The 21,698-nt window shown below is 42.6% G+C and overlaps 1 protein-coding gene across 4 annotated transcripts in view; it reads right to left on the bottom strand.

The window, feature by feature from the left end:
* Window positions 1–14,896: 14,896 nt before the first annotated feature.
* TLK1 (tousled like kinase 1) overlaps window positions 14,897–21,698 on the bottom strand; it is a 230,453-nt gene continuing 223,651 nt past the window's right edge. For all 4 annotated transcript variants that reach the window (XM_040439214.1, XM_040439213.1, XM_040439216.1 and 1 more), the window contains one exon: window positions 14,897–16,156. In XM_040439214.1, coding sequence (XP_040295148.1) covers window positions 15,980–16,156 — 177 coding nt within the window. In that variant the 3' untranslated portion in view covers window positions 14,897–15,979. The remainder of the gene's footprint in view (window positions 16,157–21,698) is intronic.

Raw genomic sequence — 21,698 nt, 5'->3', positions numbered from 1 at the left:
CCTAAACTATCCCTAAAACCTAACAGCCAATACTAGTGAAAAAAAAAAAGTGACAGTTTACACTGATCACTTTTTTTCCTTTCACTAGTGATTGACAGGGGCGATCAAAGGGGTGATCAAAGGGTTAATTGGGGTGCAGGGGGGTGATCTGGGGCTAAGGTGTAGTGTTTGGTGTACTCACAGTTCAGTCTGCTCCTCTGCTGGATCCAACCGACGAAAAGGACCAGCAGAGGAGCAGACAAGCCATATAACAGATCATATTTACTAATATGATCTGTTATATGGCTTGTGATTTGTTTTTTTTAAAATCGCCAGCCTGCCAGCCAATGATCGTTGCTGACAGGCTGGTGACGAAATTGTTCTTTAACTTTTGCCGGCCCGCGATGCGCATGCGCGGGCCGGCTTTGAGCAAAATCTCGCGTCTCGCGAGATGACGCGTATATGCGTGACTCTGCGCAGCGCTGCCGCCTCCGGAATGCGATCCTGCGTTAGGCGGTCCGGAGGCGGTTAATTTGCATTACTGAAATAAATGGACTTTTGCACGATATTCTAATTTTTCGAGTTTCACCTGTATTTCACTGTGACAAATGCAACAAAGGCCCCAGATGTAGGGTCTTGCAAAAAATGGGTGTGTTTTTTTCAACTCAGTATATAACAGCAGTATTTAAAGCTTGTATTTCACTGTCACAAATGCAACAAAGGCCGCAAATGTATTATCTTGCCCAAAATGGGTGTTTTTTTAAAACCAGAATATAACAGCAGTATCTAACGCTTGTAGTCGACTGTCAGAAATGCAGCAAAGGCCGCAAATGTATTATTTTGCCCAAAATGGGTGTTTTTATAACAGCAGTATCTAATGCACAAATGCAACAAAGGCTGCAAATGTATTATTTTGCCCAAAATGGGTGTTTTTTGAAAACCAGAATATAACAGCAGTATCTAACGCTTGTAGTCGACTGTCAGAAATGCAGCAAAGGCCGCAAATGTATTATTTTGCCCAAAATGGGTGTTTTTATAACAGCAGTATTTTTATAACAGCAGTATCTAACGCTTGTAGTCGACTGTCAGAAATGCAGCAAAGGCCGCAAATGTATTATTTTGCCCAAAATGGTTTTTTTTTTAAAACCAGAATATAACAGCAGTATCTAACGCTTGTAGTCGACTGTCAGAAATGCAGCAAAGGCCGCAAATGTATTATTTTGCCCAAAATGGGTGTTTTTATAACAGCAGTATTTTTATAACAGCAGTATCTAACGCTTGTAGTCGACTGTCAGAAATGCAGCAAAGGCCGCAAATGTATTATTTTGCCCAAAATGGGTGTTTTTATAACAGCAGTATTTTTATAACAGCAGTATCTAACGCTTGTAGTCGACTGTCAGAAATGCAGCAAAGGCCGCAAATGTATTATTTTGCCCAAAATGGTTTTTTTTCTTAAAACCAGAATATAACAGCAGTATTTAACGCTTGTAGTCGACTGTCAGAAATGCAGCAAAGGCCGCAAATGTATTATTTTGCCCAAAATGGGTGTTTTTATAACAGCAGTATTTTTATAACAGCAGTATCTAACGCTTGTAGTCGACTGTCAGAAATGCAGCAAAGGCCGCAAATGTATTATTTTGCCCAAAATGGGTGTTTTTATAACAGCAGTATTTTTATAACAGCAGTATCTAACGCTTGTAGTCGACTGTCAGAAATGCAGCAAAGGCCGCAAATGTATTATCTTGCCCAAAATGGGTGTTTTTTTAAAACCAGAATATAACAGCAGTATCTAACGCTTGTAGTCGACTGTCAGAAATGCAGCAAAGGCCGCAAATGTATTATTTTGCCCAAAATGGGTGTTTTTTTTTAAACCAAAATATAATTGCAGTATTAAAAGCTTGTATTTCACTGTGACAAATGCAACAAAAGCCCCAGATGTAGGGTCTTGCAAAAAATTTGTGTTTTTTTCAACCCAGTATATAATTACAGTATTTAAAGGGACACTGACAGGCCTTCTGAGCATAATTAGCTCTTTATATGCCCCCCTAGGTCTTATAATAAGTTCCCAATTCATATAAGTATTATCCCTGTGCGCATTATAAAACGTTAAAAATAATCTTTATAATCACCTCTCCTTTCTGCCCAAGGGGCGTTCTTTGTGGCGCATTTGTGCCCAGTCGCGTCCCAACTGCCGGGTCCTTAGACACGCCCATCTCATTAGTATTTACTTGGCGCAATGTGATCCCGGCGAGCGAGGGTGCCGGGCGCATGCGCATGATCTCCGAATGTCGGGGACTGAGAAATACCGCCCAGCGAAGTGAATACTAATGAGATGGGCGTGTCTAAGGACCCGGCAGTTGGGACGCGGCTGGGCACAAATGCGCCGCAAAGAACGCCCCTTGGGCAGAAAGGAGAGGTGATTATAAAGATTATTTTTAACGTTTTATAATGCGCACAGGGATAATACTTATATGAATTGGGAACTTATTATAAGACCTAGGGGGGCATATAAAGAGCTAATTATGCTCAGAAGGCCTGTCAGTGTCCCTTTAAAGCTTGTATTTCACTGTGACAAATGCAGCAAAGGCCCCAGATGTAGGGTCTTGCAAAAAATAGGTGTTTTTTTAAAACCAGAATATAACAGCAGCATCTAACGCTTGTATTGGACTGTCAGAAATGCAGCAAAAGCCGCAAATGTATTAACTTGCCCAAAATGGGTGTTTTTTTTAAAACCCAGTATATAAATGCAGTATTTAAAGCTTGTATTTCACTGTGAGAAATGCAGCAAAGGCCCCAGATGTAGGGTCTTGCAAAAAATGGGTGTTTTTTTTAAACACTGAATATAACTGCAGTATTTAACCCTTTGAGGACCGACCAAGGGACGTATTTGTCCCAGGTTTTTAATTGCCTGTATCTGATTAAGAACTTAAAATACTTTTATTTTTTTCAAAATATTAATTCTTATCAACAAATGGATCTAGCTTTATTTATTGTTCAAATACATTCTTAAAGGGAAAAAAATATAATTATTTTTATATTGATGACGGTAATCTTATGGTCATCAAAGGGTTAAACCTTGTATTTGACTGTCACAAATGCACATATGCGGTGCTGGTGCACTGAACTTGCACGAAATGGCCGCCGACGCCCACCTAATAGACGGATAAAAGTTATTTTTCTGTGTCACTGGGCTGAGTTAACAAGCACTGATAACAGAATCTGATAACAGATTCTTTCTTTCTATCCCTACACTAATCAGAGCAGAGTGACGTGCAGCGCTACAGGACTCCAGCTTATATAGAGGCTGGGACACATGCTGTATTGGCCAATCACAGCCATGCCATTAGTAGGCATGGCTGTTATGGCTTCTAAGGGCACACGAGTTAAACACTTGTTGATTGGCTGCTCTGCAGCCTTTCAACAGCGCTATTAAGTCGCCGAACACCGAACTCGAAAAGTTTGGGTTCGGGGTCCAAAAATCCTAAAGTTCGGGTTCGCTCAACCCTAGTCATTTTACCTAGCAGGGAGACTTATTGATAACCAAATTTTGGCATGTGTGGGAAAGAAGCTGACAGTGACAGAATTTTTCATTTTTTTTCCTACATGACATTCTTTCCTGCTAATTTTTGTAAACCAAGAATAGTTACTTATGGTTAGTTTCATATAACTGTAATGCAAATAATGGCCCCAACAACCAGACCCTCATTAGTTTTACGTACCATAACATGTCACTGTATAGCCCTATGGTGGTCTACATTTGGTTTAGTAGTACCATACAGTTTGGTTTTGCATCCATGATGTGGACCATAAAATGTGGCCGTATTACAGCAGTGTAAGGCCATCCTTGGGATGCAGCTTGCAACTGAATACTCCGACAGCTTTTGAAGTTGACATGTTGCCCTTACATTGTAGGCATGACCCTTGTTGTGGCATCTGTTCTTGTGAGATCCTGCTTGTACAAATAAGTGCCTAGCGCCGTCATTCAGGTTACAGTGCCCCGAAAAGCAAAGTGTGGAGTGAACAAACATCTGCTCCAATACTGACCCTTATGCCAAGCGAGCTGTCTATCATATTCAGAAGCACGGCTGCACCTAGCTACATGATTTAGCCGACATGTCAGTAACAGCGTGCGCAGGTCTAATTCTTTTACGTTTCATTTAAAATGCAATGTGTTTCTGCCCCTCAGGCAGTGAAAAGGTCACTCACAATGTACAAACTTTCAATGCAATTTTTATGTTACATCTGATGTTTGCCTCCTTGACATTTTCCTAAGATTTTTCCCTTCTTACAAGACAGTTTTAAATTAATATGTGGAGTGGATGACTGCGGGGACATTGGGTCCACCCTTCAACTGTATAGATCAAGCACATGTCCACCTTAAATTGCGTTGTAATTTCCATAGACAGGTCATATTATGAAAGACTGATTATCAATTGAGATGAGTGGATTGTTTTGGCTGACTATAGAGTACAATGGGCAAAGCTGCCTCTGCCATTTCTGTGGAGTCATATTCAACACACTTCGCAACCTTTCAGTTGTAGCCCCCTCTATGAGCCAGAACTGATAGCTATTTGAATGCCCAGGATTTAAAGGGGTTTTCCAGGCTTATGATATTGAGACCTACCCTCAGGATAGGTCATTAATATCTGATCAGTGAGGATCACCCACCGATCAGCTGATCCCTGCAGCCACCACCATTGGATTTAGCACTTTGAATAGAACAGGAAGTACAGTGCCATTCAAAGTATAGTGGCCGTGCTAGGTTACTGCAGCCCAGCTCCCGCTACCTCCACATGGTGGAGATCCTAGGTCCCTCAAATTCTGCATAACTGAATTGATACACCAATCACTGAGGGAGGGAGACCTGAATAAAAGGATTTTACAAAAAGAGGCCGAGTGGATTTCCAGGTTAAAAACTTGCGATCCCCCTTAAATTCGTTAATGATAAGGTCTCCATTAGCTAGATTAGTCTGCTCCAAGGATTGTGATTGGGTACTCAGACGCAAAAGAGAACTCCTTAAAACTGGCTTTGAAGGGAACGACATTCAAATATACCCTGATTTTTGTTGCGAGACACAAAATAAAAGACGTTCTTTCTATGACGTCAAAAAAAGATAAATTTCCGCACACATAAAGTATGCGATGTTGTATCCGGCTAAACTCAGGGTTGTTTATAACGAGTCTGCGCAATTTTTTTCTACACCTACAGAGGCTGCACAGTGGCTTGATTTGGCCGGTCTGTAGCCCCAACTGGGATCTCATAACTCTCTAGATGGGGTCTGTATCTCTACGCGTTGACTACACGGTGGGGTGGAGTGAGGAGTGGGGGTTGAGTGGGAGTAGGGTTGGTGAAGTGGAAGAGGTTGATGGGGATAACATTCTCTGTGAGCCAAATGGTGGGTTTGGGTAGTGGTTATGGGTGGGGGGTGCGTCTTTGGGAAAGGGAAGGGGTGAGGGGGGTTAGCTGCTGTCGCTTGGCCTAGGGGACCTCTTTCCCCCCTCCTGCCGGTCTGTGTGTGGTTTCGTCTTGTGATAGCTTATAATGACGCGTAGGGTTCTGTGTTGGAATGTGCGAGGGCTGGGGGATAGAATTAAAAGGACAGTGGTGGCTGATGTTATTGCTCGGCATCTCCCGGCAATAGTGGCCTTATTGGAGACGCATGCAACGGTTGAGAAGCTCCCCCAATTAAAGAGGCGATGGGCAAAATTGGAATACCACTCATGCCTCTCATCATATTCGAGAGGTTTGAGTGTGTATATCCATCATGGGGTTGATTTTCATCCGATGGATGTTAGGGTGGATAGGGCGGGTTGATTTGTCTTCCTCCACGGTCAGTGGAGTGTGCAGGAGACTATTCTAGCTTTTGTGTATGTGCCTCCCCCATTTGCGTCCACTGTTCTATCTTTGCTCTCTACGTTTACTTGTAGCAAACCCCCCTGTCCGCTCTTCCTGGTAGGTGATTTTAACGCGGTCTTGGATCTGGAACTGGATAGGGTATCTTTCTCCTTTGAGCAGAGGAAGACTCGATCTCTTCTGGGCACTCTTACTTAGGAGTTGGCATGGGTCGACGTTTGGCGCTATTTGTATGGAGAAAAAAAGAGCGTACTCATGCTTTGGCCAGACAGTAAGGTCAATGTCAAGAATCGACTTAGCGTTCACAAATGGGGCTATGTCTGATCAAGTTGTGAAGATGAAATATGAACTGCACGGAATTTCTGACCATTCTCCGGTTCTGCTTCTGCTCAGGGGAGTGGGGTCAAATATGGGTCCTAATAGAGCCTTTAGACAACCTCCAACCAATATGGATTCTATCAGTGAGCGGGATCTTATCAATGAAGAGATTCTTGAATTTTGGCATCGTAACGAGGGCTCAACCCATATCCATTTTGTATGGGACACTTTGAAGGCCTACATTAGGGGCCTTTATTGTGGTAAAATAAAAAGACAACGAGCGGAGTTCCATAAGCAGGAAATTGCAATGAAGGAGACAGTTAGGAGGTTGCAGGGCGAGCTGATGAAATACGGTACGGACTCTCTTCGCATACAATTGAAAGCCGCTAATCTACAGTATAGGACTCTTATGGTAAATAAGGCCCAACATAAACTTTTTTTTCAAGGACAGAGACGCTTTAGTGAGGAGGGAAAAACAGGGAAACTGTTAGCTGCATTGGTCGCCAATCAAAGGGGTGGGACAAAAATTAGGCATATTAGGAATACTCGGGGCCAGATAGTTAACGATCCAGATCAGATAGGAATTTGTCAAGTACTATTCCACTATATATAGATCTGAAATGATATGTAGTCCTTCTGAAATTGATGACTATTTGGACCAATTAGAAATGCCTTTCCTCTCGCCTCAGGAAACCGGAATGCTTGATCACACTATACAACAGGCAGATTTGGAGGATGCCCTTCGATCCGTTAAATATAATTCTTCCCCTGGGGCGGATGGCTTGCCATTTGAACTTTATAGATACCACGCTAAAGTACTCCTCCCTATTCTGTTGCAGGTTTTAAATGAATCATGTAGTTATGGCTCTCTCCCCCGATCTTTTAGGGAGGCAATTATTACTTTAATCTTAAAAAAACAGAAGGATGGTAGTGAGGTTGGGTCTTATAGGCCCATATCTCTCCTTAATACAGACTATAAGATCTTCGCAAAATCTTTAGCAAACCGTCTTAAACGGGTAATTGCAGCCCTGGTTCATTCTAACCAAACAGGATTTATACCTGGGAGACAGATTCAGGCGAATCTATATGGGGTGTATTTGAACCTGTCGGTGGGGGGGCCCGGACCACTCCATCCTGTCTTTAGACGCTGCTAAGGCGTTCGATAGGGTGGAGTGGTCCTTCTTGTGGCGGACCATGGCACATTTTCGATTGGGGAATGCTTTTATTGCAATGACTCAATTGTTATACACTCAACCAATTGCCCGAGTTAATATTGATGGGATTAATTCCTCTATGATTGAGCTTCAACATGGCACGAGACAGGGACGTCCCCTCTCCCCCTAATAATTTGCGCTATTTCTGGAGCCGCTGGTGTGTAGGATTCACTTGGATGGTCAGATTCGGGGGTTCGAGGTAGCGGGAGAGAGTGACAAAATCAGGCTCTATGCCGATGATATTATACTTTTTTTGGATCAGGGCTGGAATGCTGTCAGTTATGTTATGCAGGTGATAGAGGAGTTTAGTCAATTGTCTGGTTATTCAAATCAATTGGGCTAAGTCCTCACTCCTCTCGCTAAATCGAAATGTCCCCGACAGTGGCTCCCGGAACCGGATACTATCGTTGGATGACTCTCTGGATTATCTGGGGATAAAGTTAGGTGTCCCTATAAGTAGATTCCATGAATTAAATCTTTCCCCGGTAATGGCCAAAGTAAAGGGGAAAATTAGAGACTGGCAAAAATTGCTAATATCGCAATCTGATCGACTGGCACTAGTAAAAATGATCATACTACCTCCGATCTGCGCCTCCCCCATCTGGATAGAGGACGCTTTTTTTTATAGATTGGAAGCTTTAATAAATTATCTAATTTGGGGGAGGAAGAGGGTCCGAATAAAGTAGAGGTATCTATGGCTGGCTGAATCAGAAGGCGGACTGTCATTACCTTTTTTTTTCAAGGGTACTTTTTTTCTGCGCAGGTACAAAGATGTTATTCTGGAGAGAATGCACTAGGGCAATATTTAACTAGGGTAACAGGTAGGTCAATTGAGAATATTTTTATGTATTTAGAAACGGCACAATTTGGTGTTTTAGACACTAGATGTTTAATCCCTAGAACTCTACAGAGGGTCTGGGATACATTGAAAACGATTTTGCAGGTGTCACATGCTTTTCATTTCACCCCGTTGTGGGACAATCGGAATTTATTGGAATTTTTGAAAATCACTGACTACACTTATTGGAGTTGTAGGGGTATTACTAGAGTGGCACATTTGTTTGTTGCAGATCGCTTTAAAGTTTTAGGGGACTTTAATTTCACAAACACTTTTTTAGACAGATTTATGTGCGCACTTTTAAAACATGCACACGAAGCCACACTTAATAAAACATACATGATCAGTCAACAACATTCATTCTTTGATTATTGCTTCCTTCACTTAGGGAAAAAGATTAAAATGGCACAGATTTATTCGAAAATGCGAGAATCACTGCCCACTGTGTTCCCTTTTAAAAGCATACATAAATGGGAGCAGGAACTGAAAACCTCCCCCCTCCCCCTGGCCACAGATCTTCAAAAACATCAAAAGGGTAGTATCTGCATCCAGCTATAGATTGATTCAGTTTAAGATCTTACACATGCAGGCTAAGTTCGCTAACAACAGAGGTCGTGAATTTTTCTGTCAAAAGTGCGGTAGCCCCAATGTTGGATACACTCATCTTTTATGGGAATGTAGTGTGATAAAGCGCTTTTGGGAGCAAGTATTTACAGCATTGCAGGGGGATTTTCCCCAATTATGTGCACCGGATATGATCTCCGTAATTCTGGGTGTCTTTATACCAGAAAATCCTAACTCTTCCACACATCAATTTTGCTGGCTGAAGAACTGCCTGATCGCTAAATCTTTGATAGTTAAGAGATGGGGATCCCCCATTTCTCCGGTATTTGAGGAGTGGAGACGGATTATATCCTAAATAAAGATCTATGAGGAGGTTGAGAGGCGGAGAAGGTTGGGCATGCGACTCTTTTCCGTTTTGTAGAGGCGAGATTGACTGACTGTCGGACCATCGGGACAGGTACGGGGGGGGGGGGGGGGGGGGTATGGGCTACCAGCGACAGCAACTAAGGGAAGGGGGGGGGGGGGGGGGAATGGATGTGCTCAAAGGTATTAGGTTTTAGTCTATAGAGATAGATTTAATGCTATTGTTTGTAATGATGTTGAAACTATAGTAATATGTTTTTTTGTAATAACCATTGAAGAAAATAAAATATTTAATAATATTTTTTAAAAAAAGTATATAGTGGCCGTGCTGGGTTACTGCAGCTCCCGCTACCTCCACATGGTGGAGATCCTAGGTCCCTCAAATTCTGCATAACTGAATTGATACACCAATCACTGAGGGAGGGAGACCTGAATAAAAGGATTTTACAAAAAGAGGCAGAGTGGATTTCCAGGTTAAAAACTTGTGATCCCCCTTAAATTCGTTAATGATAAAGGTCTCACTGAAGCGGTTTACAACCCTTTCTGCTTAGATCTGTGATGGCAATGACAGTAAAAAACGATACTAGTGACTCATGAGTGCCTTGGTGCCAGCTGACCATATATAGCAGGGATCCGACTCTTTCTTGGCAGCTAGAAGTACTTGTATTGGGCTAGTAATTTCCTTTCTTACTCTTATATGCATATAGATCAGTGCTGTATTAATTTTATAGCATACAATGTGGGTTTGTGGGTTTCAGCCCTGGAATAAAAATCTGTACTAGTGCAATGGGTTTCTGCACAAAATCACTATGAACATGAACTATGAAAGTTTTCCAGCAGTAAAATGCCCCGAGCAAGCACAGTAATGAAATTAGTTCTGCGCATGCCTGGTGACATATTGTGCATGGAAGATAAGTAGATGAGCCAAAGTAAGCCTGGAGTCTGTGCAGGAATAGAATCACTCCGCACATGCCTGGCGACATATTTAGCTGCCGCATACGGACCCGATCCCAGCGCATGCGTGATAGGATTTTGAACACGCAAAGTATATCGTAAACATGACCTAGAATTGGTGTGGATCTGTTGGCCACTTCATATAAAAACACCTTTATGGTCTTTTGCGCTATTATTCAGCAATTTCTTTTAGTCCGCTGATGAACTTATGTTATGACCTCATAAAGGAAACGTGTTGGAACGTTAGGTAGAGATATAAAGTTTCAGGGAAAGTCACCAAACAGTGGGGCCACCCTTTTTGGGGTGATTACTCAGCTTGTATGCAGAGTGTCTTATTAGAAATAGGGTAAGTGTCCCCATATATCTTACTGCCCAAGACATCAAGTACATGACTGTATTTTTGGTCCGAGTCAGATCCACATTTTTTGTGCATTGCACGTGGGCCCAATCAATTCCATGGGGCTGCAAAAACGTGGGCAGCACACACATTTGATCATCCATATCCGTACCGCAAATAGAACATGTCCTATTCTTGTCTGTTTTGCAGACCAGGAAAGGCTTTTGATAATGGGGTCCGTGAAAATGCAGGATGCACACGGTTGGACTGCAGACAGATACGACTGTGTGCATGAAGCCTAAAAGTCAAATGTGGAATTCACTTCCTGATTCATTGATCTCCAGGATTATAGAGGGGAAAAAAAGATAAACTGTCCAACATCTTTGATATCTGAGCATTTATAATGAGTTGTTATTGTGTATATTAAAAGTTATATTTTAAAAAGGTAGGAAGTTTTAGTAGTGAATACAAATTGCCTCACACCTTAAGGCTAAATGCACACGATCAGGATTGCGCGCGGAAAATCCGCACTGTAGGTCATGTACATTTTATTCTATGAGAATTTGAAATTCTCAGTGAACACGATGCAGATTTTTTCCGCACAGGTTTTTGACCTGCGGTGCGGATTTTAAAATCCGCAGCATGTCAATTTATTTTACTTTTCCTGACCGGATTTTCTTCATTCACTTAGTAAAATCCGCACCGAAACCACACCAAATCCGCATGCAAATCTGCACCAATGGATGCGGATTGACCGCACAGATTTGCCTGCGAACACCTGCGGATTTCAGTGCGGATGCTCCGCACATGAATCCTGAACGTGTGCATGTACCCTAAAGGGCATCTGTCAGCAGATTTGTACCTATGACACTGGCTGTCCTGTTACATGTGCCCTTGGCAGCTGAAGACATCTGTGTTGGTCCCATGTTCATACAGTTGTGTTCAAAATAATAGCAGTGAATAAAGCTCAAAATCCTTCTAATAGCTTTTATTTCCATATACACAAATGCATTGGGAACACTACACATTCTATTCCAAATCAAAACATGAAGAAAAAGATATCAAATTAGTTTAGTTTTGTTCCTCAAATTTTTTTTAAATAATAGACTGTTTAAAAAAAAAATTTCAGTGTTTGTATTCTTCTTTACAAACTCAAACATTCCCTATATAAGGCTACTTTCACACCTGCGTTAGGTGCGGATCCGTCTGGTATCTGCACAGACGGATCGCACCTATAATGCAAACGCTTGTATGTGTTCAGAATGGATCCGTTTGCATTATTCTTTAAAAAAAAAAAAAAGTAAAGTCTAAGTCAAAACAGATCCATCCTGACTTACATTGAAAGTCAATGGGGGACGGATCCGTTTTCAATTGCACCATATTGTGTCAGTGAAAACGGATCCTTCCCCATTGACTTACATTGTAAGTCAGGACGGATCCATTTGGCTCCGCATCGCCAGGCGGACACCAAAACGCTGCAAGCAGAATGGAGAGCAGAGCAGAATGGAGGCGGAACGGAGCCAAACTGATGCATTCTGAACGGACCCGCATCCATTCAGAATGCATTGGGGCTGAACTGATCCGTTTGTGAGATCCCTGAAACGGATCTCACAAACCAAATTCAAAACGCCAGTGTGAAAGTAGCCTAAACTGAAAAATGTTTGAAGATTTTGCTTTCCTTTGAATCACTTAACTAATATTTAGTTGTAGTAGAGGGGTGGTAGCGCACATTCTTTTTGCATCAAATAAAGTGATTGCCCGCGAATGGAAAAGTTCACAGTCTCCACTAATCAGTGAAGTCTTTAAACTGGTAAACTACCATATGCAGTGTGAACTTACTTTCGCCACCACGATGAAAGATAGAATAACAATGCATAACTCATGGTTAATATGGCTGTCCAGTTCGTATGCGGACCCACTTCCATCTTGTCTTTTATAAGCCTAATGGCACAAGTACTCAGCTAATCTGTGTGGCATAAGTCCACTGTAAAGTGTAGGTTGAAATTGCTTAGTACACAATGCTTAATGCCTAATGTCATTGTAAGACCTTCAAATTGACGAGATTCTTGTATTCATGTATGGAACCCTTTTATTATTTATTATTTGATGCTTTTTCTTGTGTTTTTCATGTCTAATTGTTAATGGATGTAAGTACAAACTCTCATTCAATAAAAATTTATTGATTAAAAAAACAACAACTAATATTTAGTTGTATAACCGCTGTTTCTGAGAACTGCTGGACGTCTGTGCTGCATGGAGTCACCACCTTCTGGCCCCTGTAAACAGGTATTCCAGCCCAGGAGGATTGGACTACATTCCACAGTTCTTCTCTATTTCTTGGTTTTGCCTCAGAAACTGCATTTTTGATGTCACCCCACAAGTTTTCTATTGGATTAAGATCCGGGGATTGGGCTGGCCACTCCATAACGTCAATCTTGTTGGTCTGGGACCAAGATGTTGCACGTTTACTGGTGTGTTTGGGGTCGTTGTCTTGTTGGAAAACCCATTTCAAGGGCATTTCCTCTTCAGCATAAGGCAGCATGACCTCTTCAAGTATTCAGATGTATTCAAACTGATCCATGATCCCTGGTATGTGATGAATAGGCCCAACACCTTATTATGAGAAACATCCCCATATCATGATGCTTGCGCCACCATGCTTCACTGTCTTCACAGTGTACTGTGGCCTGAATTCAGTGTTTGGGGGTCGGCTGACAAACTGTCTCCGGCCACTAGACCCAAAAAGAACAATCTTACCTTCATCAGTCCACAAAATGTTGCGCCATTTCTCTTTAGGCCGTCAATGTGCTCTTTGGCAAATTGTAACCTCTTCGGCACATGTATTTTTTTCAACATTGGGACTTTGCGGGGGCTTCTTGCAGATAGAAGATGCCTATGTGAAGCCAAGCTAATTGTAACAGTACTCACAGGTAACTTTAGACCTTCTTTGATCTTCCTGGAGCTGATTGTTGGCTGAGTCCTTGCCATTTTGGCTATTCTTCTATCTTCTTCCATGTCTTTCAGGTTTTGGTTGCCATTTTAAAGCATTTGCGATCATTTTAGCTGAGCAGCCTATCATTTTCTGAACTTCTTTATATGTTTTCCCCTCTCCAATCAACTTTTTAATCAAGGTACGCTGTTCTTCTGAACATTGTCTGGAATGACTCATTTTCCTCAGAATTTCAGAGAGAAATGCACTGTAACCAGCATGTACAACATTTTCTGCCTTCCTTCCTTAAATAAGGGCAATAATTGCCACCTGTTTTTCAAAGAATGAATGACCACACTCATTGAACTCCACACTGCTATTTTGAACATGCCCCTTTCAATAAGTGATTGAATTACAGAGAATCAGCAGCATGCATGTCATGACTGTTGGATTTCTATTACTCTACTACACCTGCTAGTAAATTATTTGAATGAGTCTCTAGGAGCAATGGAGGCGTCACTGTTACACCTAGAGGCTCCGCTCTCTTTGCAACTGCTGCGCACTCTTGACTTTGATTGACAGGGCCAGGCAGTGAAAACATCATCATGCAGGCACATGTGAACATGGGACCAACATAGATTCCTTCAGATACCAAGCACACATGCAACCGGTCAGCCAGTTTCATGGTTACAAATCTGTTGACAGACGCTTTAAGAAATCAGAGGCCTGCAGAGCTAAAGTATTATGGATCTATACGATATGAAACAGGTATGGTCTTGTAAGTTATAGAGAAATGAAAAATCCTCCATATATAGCCAACTACCAAGAATTACAATTGCACCATCTAGTGGTTATTCAACAAAATGCAGCTAAATTGGTTCACTAAACAGAATAGGCTACATAATTGTGCTGCGATACGCCCTTGTGCATGAGGCCTAATAAACATACCACAGAACACAAATGTGAAATTTCAACTTTCATTATTTATTACTGTTTTGGCTACATTCTCTACAATTTCAGCAGCATCTTAAAGAGACAGTTAATGTATTTTTATGTACAATGAAAAATGAAATTGCTTGCAACATTTCAAACGAGAGCCACAGTTAACTGTACAATATTAAATGGTACTCTGTGTTAATAACGCCTCCTTTTATGTAACATGAACGTGACCGAGGACTTCCTCCCTTGAATACGGCAGAGGCTGTTGTCTTGCTCTGCCATTAAGGGGGTCTTTCTAGCAGTTGTGCAGTAAAGAAAGACAGCATCCTAGAAAAAGAGATTCTAGCGTATTACATAAGAAAAAGATCTGCCGTGTCTTTAACACCAGTTTAAGCCAAGAGAAGTTGTTCTGTGTGAATGTATTTTCTCGTCCTCCTCAGGAGCATTTCGAGAAGTAAAGCGGCCGGAGAGTTCCTCCTCAATATGTCGTCAACATGCCACGGTTGAGAAAGCGTAAGCAGGCTTACAGTACTGTATATGTTTTACAGATGTGATACACATGCTTGTTAATGAACTGTCCTGGTTCCTAAGCAGTCGGATTAGCCCCCTTTTTCACAGAAGCCATTTCTATGGTCTTGCAAAAATGAGAAGTTATTTTTTAGCAGCAAATGAAAAGCGCCATCGAGGAGACTTCGAAATAAAACTTAAAAATCAATAGAAAAAGCAATAGTTCTTAAACATTTGTACAAGTAAGGAGGAGGGGAAGGGCGAAAGCTGCTGAAAATACATGAAAAGAAAAAGAAAATAAAGAAAAGAAAAGAAAAAAAAATATGACATCTGTACAACAATATACATCGGCGATAGAAGGGAATTTCTCATTGTCCTGCATAGAAAATTTCATGTAAAGTTTTGAGAGCATTTGGTACCTACGGTGTGTGGTTTATGTACATAATGGCCCAAAAAAAAAAAAAAAAAGTGGAATGATGAAAAACAAAGATTCAACCTCAGAACGTATACGTGCAACTCAAAACTTTATCTTGAAAATGTGAACAGGAAGAAATAGAATAATACACACACATTGTGACTACCTCACTCGCTCTTTTAGCTTTGGTTTCAATACACAGGTGCTTGAGACTCCGGGCCGATGCGTGTTCCCTACGCGTCTGTCAAATCGAATAACTCATTTTCTGTTGTAAAGAATGAAAAATGCCCTTCCAGCGAAAAACTCTCCAGTATCAACCAATTGTGTTTTAGTATTACAAAGAATATTTACAAAGTCCCCTCTAATGGAGGGAGGAAAAAAAAAAAGCATGACCTTCTCTCTTCCGAGAGCATGAACCTGGCTTCACGTGCACACTCGTGTCAGGCATCTCAGCCCATGGCCAAGGGCAGAAGACGAGCGCAGCCCAGGTCATCCCCTGTAGCTTGAAAATGGCTTAAACAGCACATTGAGGCCAATGTAAAATATTACAGTCAGGGAGAATATATTCACAGTCATCTTCGCTCGTCATACAAATAACACTAAGGAGGTCATTTCCTCCAATACACACAAATGTCTTTAAACACATCCTTGGTTAAGGGAGGGGGGAGAAATAAAATAAAATCTACTCAAATCTTTATTTTATCTTTAAACTAAAATCTGCACTTGAAAGCTAATGAACACATAATCATGCTGGCCTGGACTGGAGGATCAGTATGAAATGATGCTTGATGTAGGCGTGGTGGGAGAGGCCACTAGGCCGGACATGTGCAGGTTTCCTGAAGAGTTGGATCTTCTCATGTGAGGGAGAAGGTACGGCTCACTGGCCAGCTGGTGGACGTCAAACCGGTCTTCTTTGCGGTAAGCTAAACACCGTCTTATAAATGCCTAGAAGATAATAATCACCGCTATAAGTAAATGTACAATGACTTACAGTTAGGCTAGAGGAGGTCTACACAACCAGTAGAGCAGAGGAGACCATCTGTTTAACTCAGGTTTCAGTAAATGGGTGGAATACAACTAGAAGATGCAGATTAAAAGGTGATAAGTGGAGGAAGAGAGATGGCAGTTTATAGCCTAGTAGTGATATGTATCATTTTAGGGAACATTAGCATTTTCACTGTGGTCCTCTAATGCAGGGAAGTCCCATCAGCTTTCTCGCTTTAACCTGCAAATTCATAAGGGGCTATCTGAATCTGAAAACCCTGTTAACAGGAGGAAGCAATTAATGGTTGACAATCTGCATGATAATTCCCATTTCTAGGACTTTAAGGGTTAATTCCAATCGTAAAATGATTGAGTCTAATCAAACATTGCACCACCACCAGTAAGATATGCCACAACTGTAACTACAACGTACTGGTCAGTGCTCCAGACAAAAAAATAAAAAATACCTAGTAGCCATTGGCTCCTGAACTGAAATTTTTATTCACCAAATCGAAACCGAATCAAAATTTGGTATCGTGATAATGCTACGCCGATCAGATCGGCGTAGGGTTGTTTCGATACCAAAATTTTGATTTGCTTTCGTCACCATAAAAAAGTACTGCGATACTCAATACCACGCGGAACAAAACCCTGAGATTTTTGTATAACTTACCAGTAAAATCTCTTTCTCGCTCTTCCTTGGGGGACACAGGAGACCTTGGGTATAGCTCAGCTCCCTAGGAGGCATGACACAAGTGAAAACGGTTAAGCCCCTCCTCCAGCAGCTATACTATCAGCATGGAGAGAGAGACTACCAGTTGCGTCTCCAAGTAGTGAGAAAAAAAGGCAATGACCAACAAAGTGGAACCAAACAAGTAAACTACCCGACAGGGGCAACCAAACCGTAACCTGTAGAACAAATAATGGTGGGTGCTGTGTCCCCCAAGGAAAAGCGAGAAAAGAGTATTACACTCACCGGTAATCCGGTTTCCTGGAAGTCTCCATGACACCAAGTCCTGAGATTGACTTCCTTCTGATTGGACAGGAAAAACACAGAGAGGTTAAAACCCCCACCCCCTCCTCACATCACCAGTGTATTTTAACGAAGAACCCCAGGATGAAAGGATAATAGCTAATAGCAGAAAAAAAGGGTGGGATATATGTGGTGTCATGGAGACTTCCAGGAAACCGGATTACCGGTGAGTGTAATACTCTTTTCCCCAGTCGTCTCCATGACACCAAGTCCTGAGACAATATCAAAGATACAATTAGGGGGGGACAACTGCCGACAGGACCTTACGTCCAAATCTTAGGTCGTCATTAGCAGCTACATCTAGTCTGTAGTGCTTAGTGAAAGTATGAACTCTTTTCCATGTTGCTGCCCTGCAAATCTGTTGTAAGGAGGCAGAGGCTTTTTCCGCCCAGGAGGCAGCCATGCCTCTCGTAGAATGTGCTTTTAGGGAAGCAGGGACGTCTTTTCCCTGAGCTTTATATGCTTCGGAGATTGCCATCTTAATCCATCTGGAGATGGAACTTTTTGCCGCTTTCTTCCCTTTGTTAGGACCTGAAAATTGGACAAACAGATTTTTGTCTTTTCTCCAAAGGCTGGTAGCTTCCAGGTACTTTAAGACCGCTCTCCGGACATCTAATGTGTGGTAAGTGATTTCTTGATCGTTTTTCGGATCGTCACAGAACGAGGGGAGAACAATGTCCTGAGACCTATGGAAGGTCGAGACTACCTTGGGGAGGAAAGTCGGATCTAATTTGAAAATTAATTTGTCCTCAAATATTGCAAGGAATGGTTCTTGGATGGACAAGGCCTGCAGCTCACAGACCCTTCTGGCTGAGGTTATTGCCACCAGAAAAATCGTTTTAATGGTAAGCCATCTGATGTGGATAGAGTCCAGAGGTTCGAATGGATCGGAGGTTAGACCCCCTAGTACTGTATTAAGGTTCCATGGTGGCACCATGTTTCTAATTGTAGGTCTGATCCTATCTGCCGCCTTAAGGAATCTGGATATCCAGGGATGTTCCGTTAGCTTGGTATTATATAGTGCTCCTAAAGCCGATACCTGGACCCTAAGGGTATTGGGGGATAGACCTAAATCTAGCCCTTCTTGAAGAAAATCCAGGATTAGTGAGATGTTGGCTCTAAACTGGTTGAAGGAGGTCCCAGACCAATCAGCAAATTTCTTCCATATTTTTTGGTACTTGTCGTTGGTACTCTGTTTCCTGCTAAGGAGTAAGGTGTTCACTACTTTTTTTGATAGACCAAAGTTTAATAAGTTGGATTCTTCAGAATCCAGGCTGTTAACTTTAGTATTTTCAGGTCTGGGTGAGAAATAGGTCCCTGATTTAGAAGGTCCGGCCTTTGAGGTAGAAGGAGAGGAGCTTCCACGCTGAGGGCTTTCAAGAGGGAGAACCAACTTCTCTTGGGCCAGAAGGGGGTTATCAGGATTAGTGTACACTTTTCTTTTAGGAACTTCTGTAATACTCTGGGGATAAGCGGAAATGGGGGGAAGGCGTAGACTAAGTTTGTTGTCCAACTCTGGTTGAGGGCGTCTACTGCCCGAGGATGATCCCTGGGGTTGAGGGAGAAGAACTGGTTTAGCTGATGATTTCTCCTGGATGCAAACAGGTCTATCGTCGGCCTGCCCCATTTCTTCGTGATTAAATGGAAGGCTTCTGGGGCTAACATCCATTCCCCTGGGTCTAGTCTGTGCCGGCTTAGGTAATCGGCCTGAATGTTTAAAACTCCCTTCAAATGAACCGCTGAAAGAGATTGAATGTTGCCTTCTGCCCAGGAAAAGATTTTGTTTGCCAGGTTCTGTAGCGGGCGATGCCTTGTGCCTCCCTGGTGTTGGATAAAGGCCACGGCTGTAGCGTTGTCCGAGTAGACTAGGACGTGACGACCCTTTGCCAGCTGACTTGTGTGTTTCAGTGCTTCCCACACTGCCCTCAGCTCCTTGAAATTTGAGGATTGCTGGCTCACGTAATTCCCCCATGTTCCCTGGTAGGAGTTCCCCTGGACGACCGCTCCCCACCCGTGGAGGCTGGCATCTGTTGTGATGACTAGAGGGAGATCTTGTGCCCAGAAAATCCCGTTTTCTAGGTTCGAATTGCTGAGCCACCAAGTTAGTGATTTTTTGGTCTCTGCATCTAAGAATATTTTCCTCTCTAGGGTTAATTGCGATCTGTTCCATTTGTCTAAGATGAATTTCTGGAGTGGTCTTAGATGGAACTGTGCCCAGGCAACTGCTGGAATGCAAGCGGACAGACTCCCTAGTACCTTCATGGCCTGTCTTATTGAACAGAATTTCTCCTTCTTGAACTTCCTCAAAGCTGTCTGAAGTTTTACTATCTTTTGAGGTGGTAGAAAGGATCTTTGGGAGACTGTGTCTAGAGTAATGCCCAGAAAAACTTTCCGTTTGGATGGGATTAAATCCGATTTTTTCCAATTGATGAGCCAACCTAGGCTCTGTAGATGATCCAGGACTAACCCGAGATGGATTCCCATGGTCTCTATGTTGTCCGCCACTACCAGTAGGTCGTCCAGATAGGGGATCACACAAATTGCCTTTTCTCTCAAGGTTGTCAAGGCTTCCGCCATTATTTTGGTAAAAACCCTTGGGGCAGAAGAGATCCCGAAGGGGAGACACCTGAACTGGAAATGCTGAATGTTTCCCTCCAATTCTATTGCGAACCTTAGGAATTCCCTTGATGACCTGTGAATTGGGACGTGATAATAGGCGTCGCTTAAATCTATTGTGGCCATCACTGCATCCTTTTTTAAGAGTTTCACTGCTGACTTCAGGGTCTCCATTTTGAATTTTTGATATCTTACGTATTTGTTTAGATGTTTCAGATTTATAATTACCCTGGATTTCCCGTTTGGTTTCTTTATAATGAAGAGGCGGGAATAGAATCCCAGTCCTGTCTGATTTTTCGGGACGGGCTCTATGGCGTCCAAGGTTAATAGGTTTTTTATGTCGTTTTTTAAGGTCGCAGTTTGAGATGGGGGAAGGGTAGTGATCACATATTTCTGTGGAGGGGAAGAGAGAAGATCTATCAGATAACCCTCTTGTATAATACTTAAGATCCACCGGCTGTTTGTTACATGCTCCCAAGATCTTAGAAAGGAGCCGAGTCTTCCCCCCACTGGTATGTTTGTTGTTGGATGAGGAGGCTTCGGCCCGATTTGGGTTGAAGAGGAAGCTTCTCCCCCTGCCTCCCTTCGCATAGCTCCACCTCCCAGTCTTCCCTTTATCTTTTTTATTTTCGGGTTGAAAAAATCGGTCACGAAAGGGCTGCCTTTTTTGTTTATATCTTTCCTCTGGAAACCCTCTTTTTTTATTTGTCGCGTTGTCTAGGATTTTATCTAGATCTTCTCCGAAAACGTACTGACCGTGGAAGGGGAGTGCGATTAATTTATTTTTAGATGTGATATCTCCTGACCACGCTTTAAGCCATAGTGCCCTTCTCGCTGTATTTGAGAGAACAGCTGTACGGGCGGACAGTTTAACTGATTCAGCAGCTGCGTCTGCTAGAAAGGAGGTTGCCATCTTTAATAGAGGCAAGCTCTCTAGAATTTGATCCCGTGGTGTCTTATTGACCAGATGTATCTCTAGCTGGTCTAGCCAAAGGTTCAGTGTTCTGGCCACACATGTGGAGGCAACGCCCGGTTTGAGAAGGGCCGCCGTAGTCTCCCAGGTCTTTCGCAAGAGACTTTCCGCTTTCCTGTCTAGAGGATCTTTCAATTGTGCTGAGTCTTCAAACGGTAGGGCCGTATGTTTTGCTACCTTGGCCACTGGCGCGTCTACTTTGGGAATGGTCTCCCAATCCGTACAGTCCTCTTGGCTAAAGGGGTAGCGCCTCTTAATTCCTCTTGGGATAAAGGATCCTTTATCCGGTTTTTCCCATTCAGACCTAATTAATTTTTTGGACACTATCAGGGACTGGAAAAACGGCCTTCTTCCTTTCACCTAGACCCCCAAAAATTTCTTGCTGGGTAGACCTAGGGGTTTTAGGCATCTCCATCTGAATGGTGGCCCTGATGGCCCTGATAAGTTCATCAATATCTTCAGGATTGAACAGGAAGCGCTTATATTCGCCCTCTTCATCTGAAGATGCCGGGTGTTTTTGGACAGATTCGGAGTCTGAGACCGCCAGCCCCTCAGAGTCGGAATCCAGGATAAGTGATTTAACACTACGGGCGTCCTGAGTGGGGGGAACTTTGGGAGGAGTAGGTTCTCTGGTAGTTAAGGCTAGCTGAACCTCTTCTTTTACCACTTTTCTAATGTCTTCAATTAGACTAGAAGACTCAGACTTGATGACACTGGCAGTACATTCTTTACACAGGGGCTTGGATCCAGTGTTAGACAATCTTTTGCAGCAAATACCACATTTTCTAGTTTTTTTGGCTGCAGAAGCCGAATCCTTTTCTCCCTGAAATGGTAAGGGAGGAAAGGATGAGCAGACTGAACCCACCATACAAGGCATGTAC

This window comes from Bufo bufo, chromosome 7 (genome assembly GCF_905171765.1).
Source record: "Bufo bufo chromosome 7, aBufBuf1.1, whole genome shotgun sequence".
In the NCBI taxonomy this organism is placed as follows: Eukaryota; Metazoa; Chordata; class Amphibia; order Anura; family Bufonidae; genus Bufo; species Bufo bufo.
The sequence above is the reverse complement of the archived record's forward strand: the minus strand, read 5'-3'. Positions and strand labels throughout refer to the sequence as shown.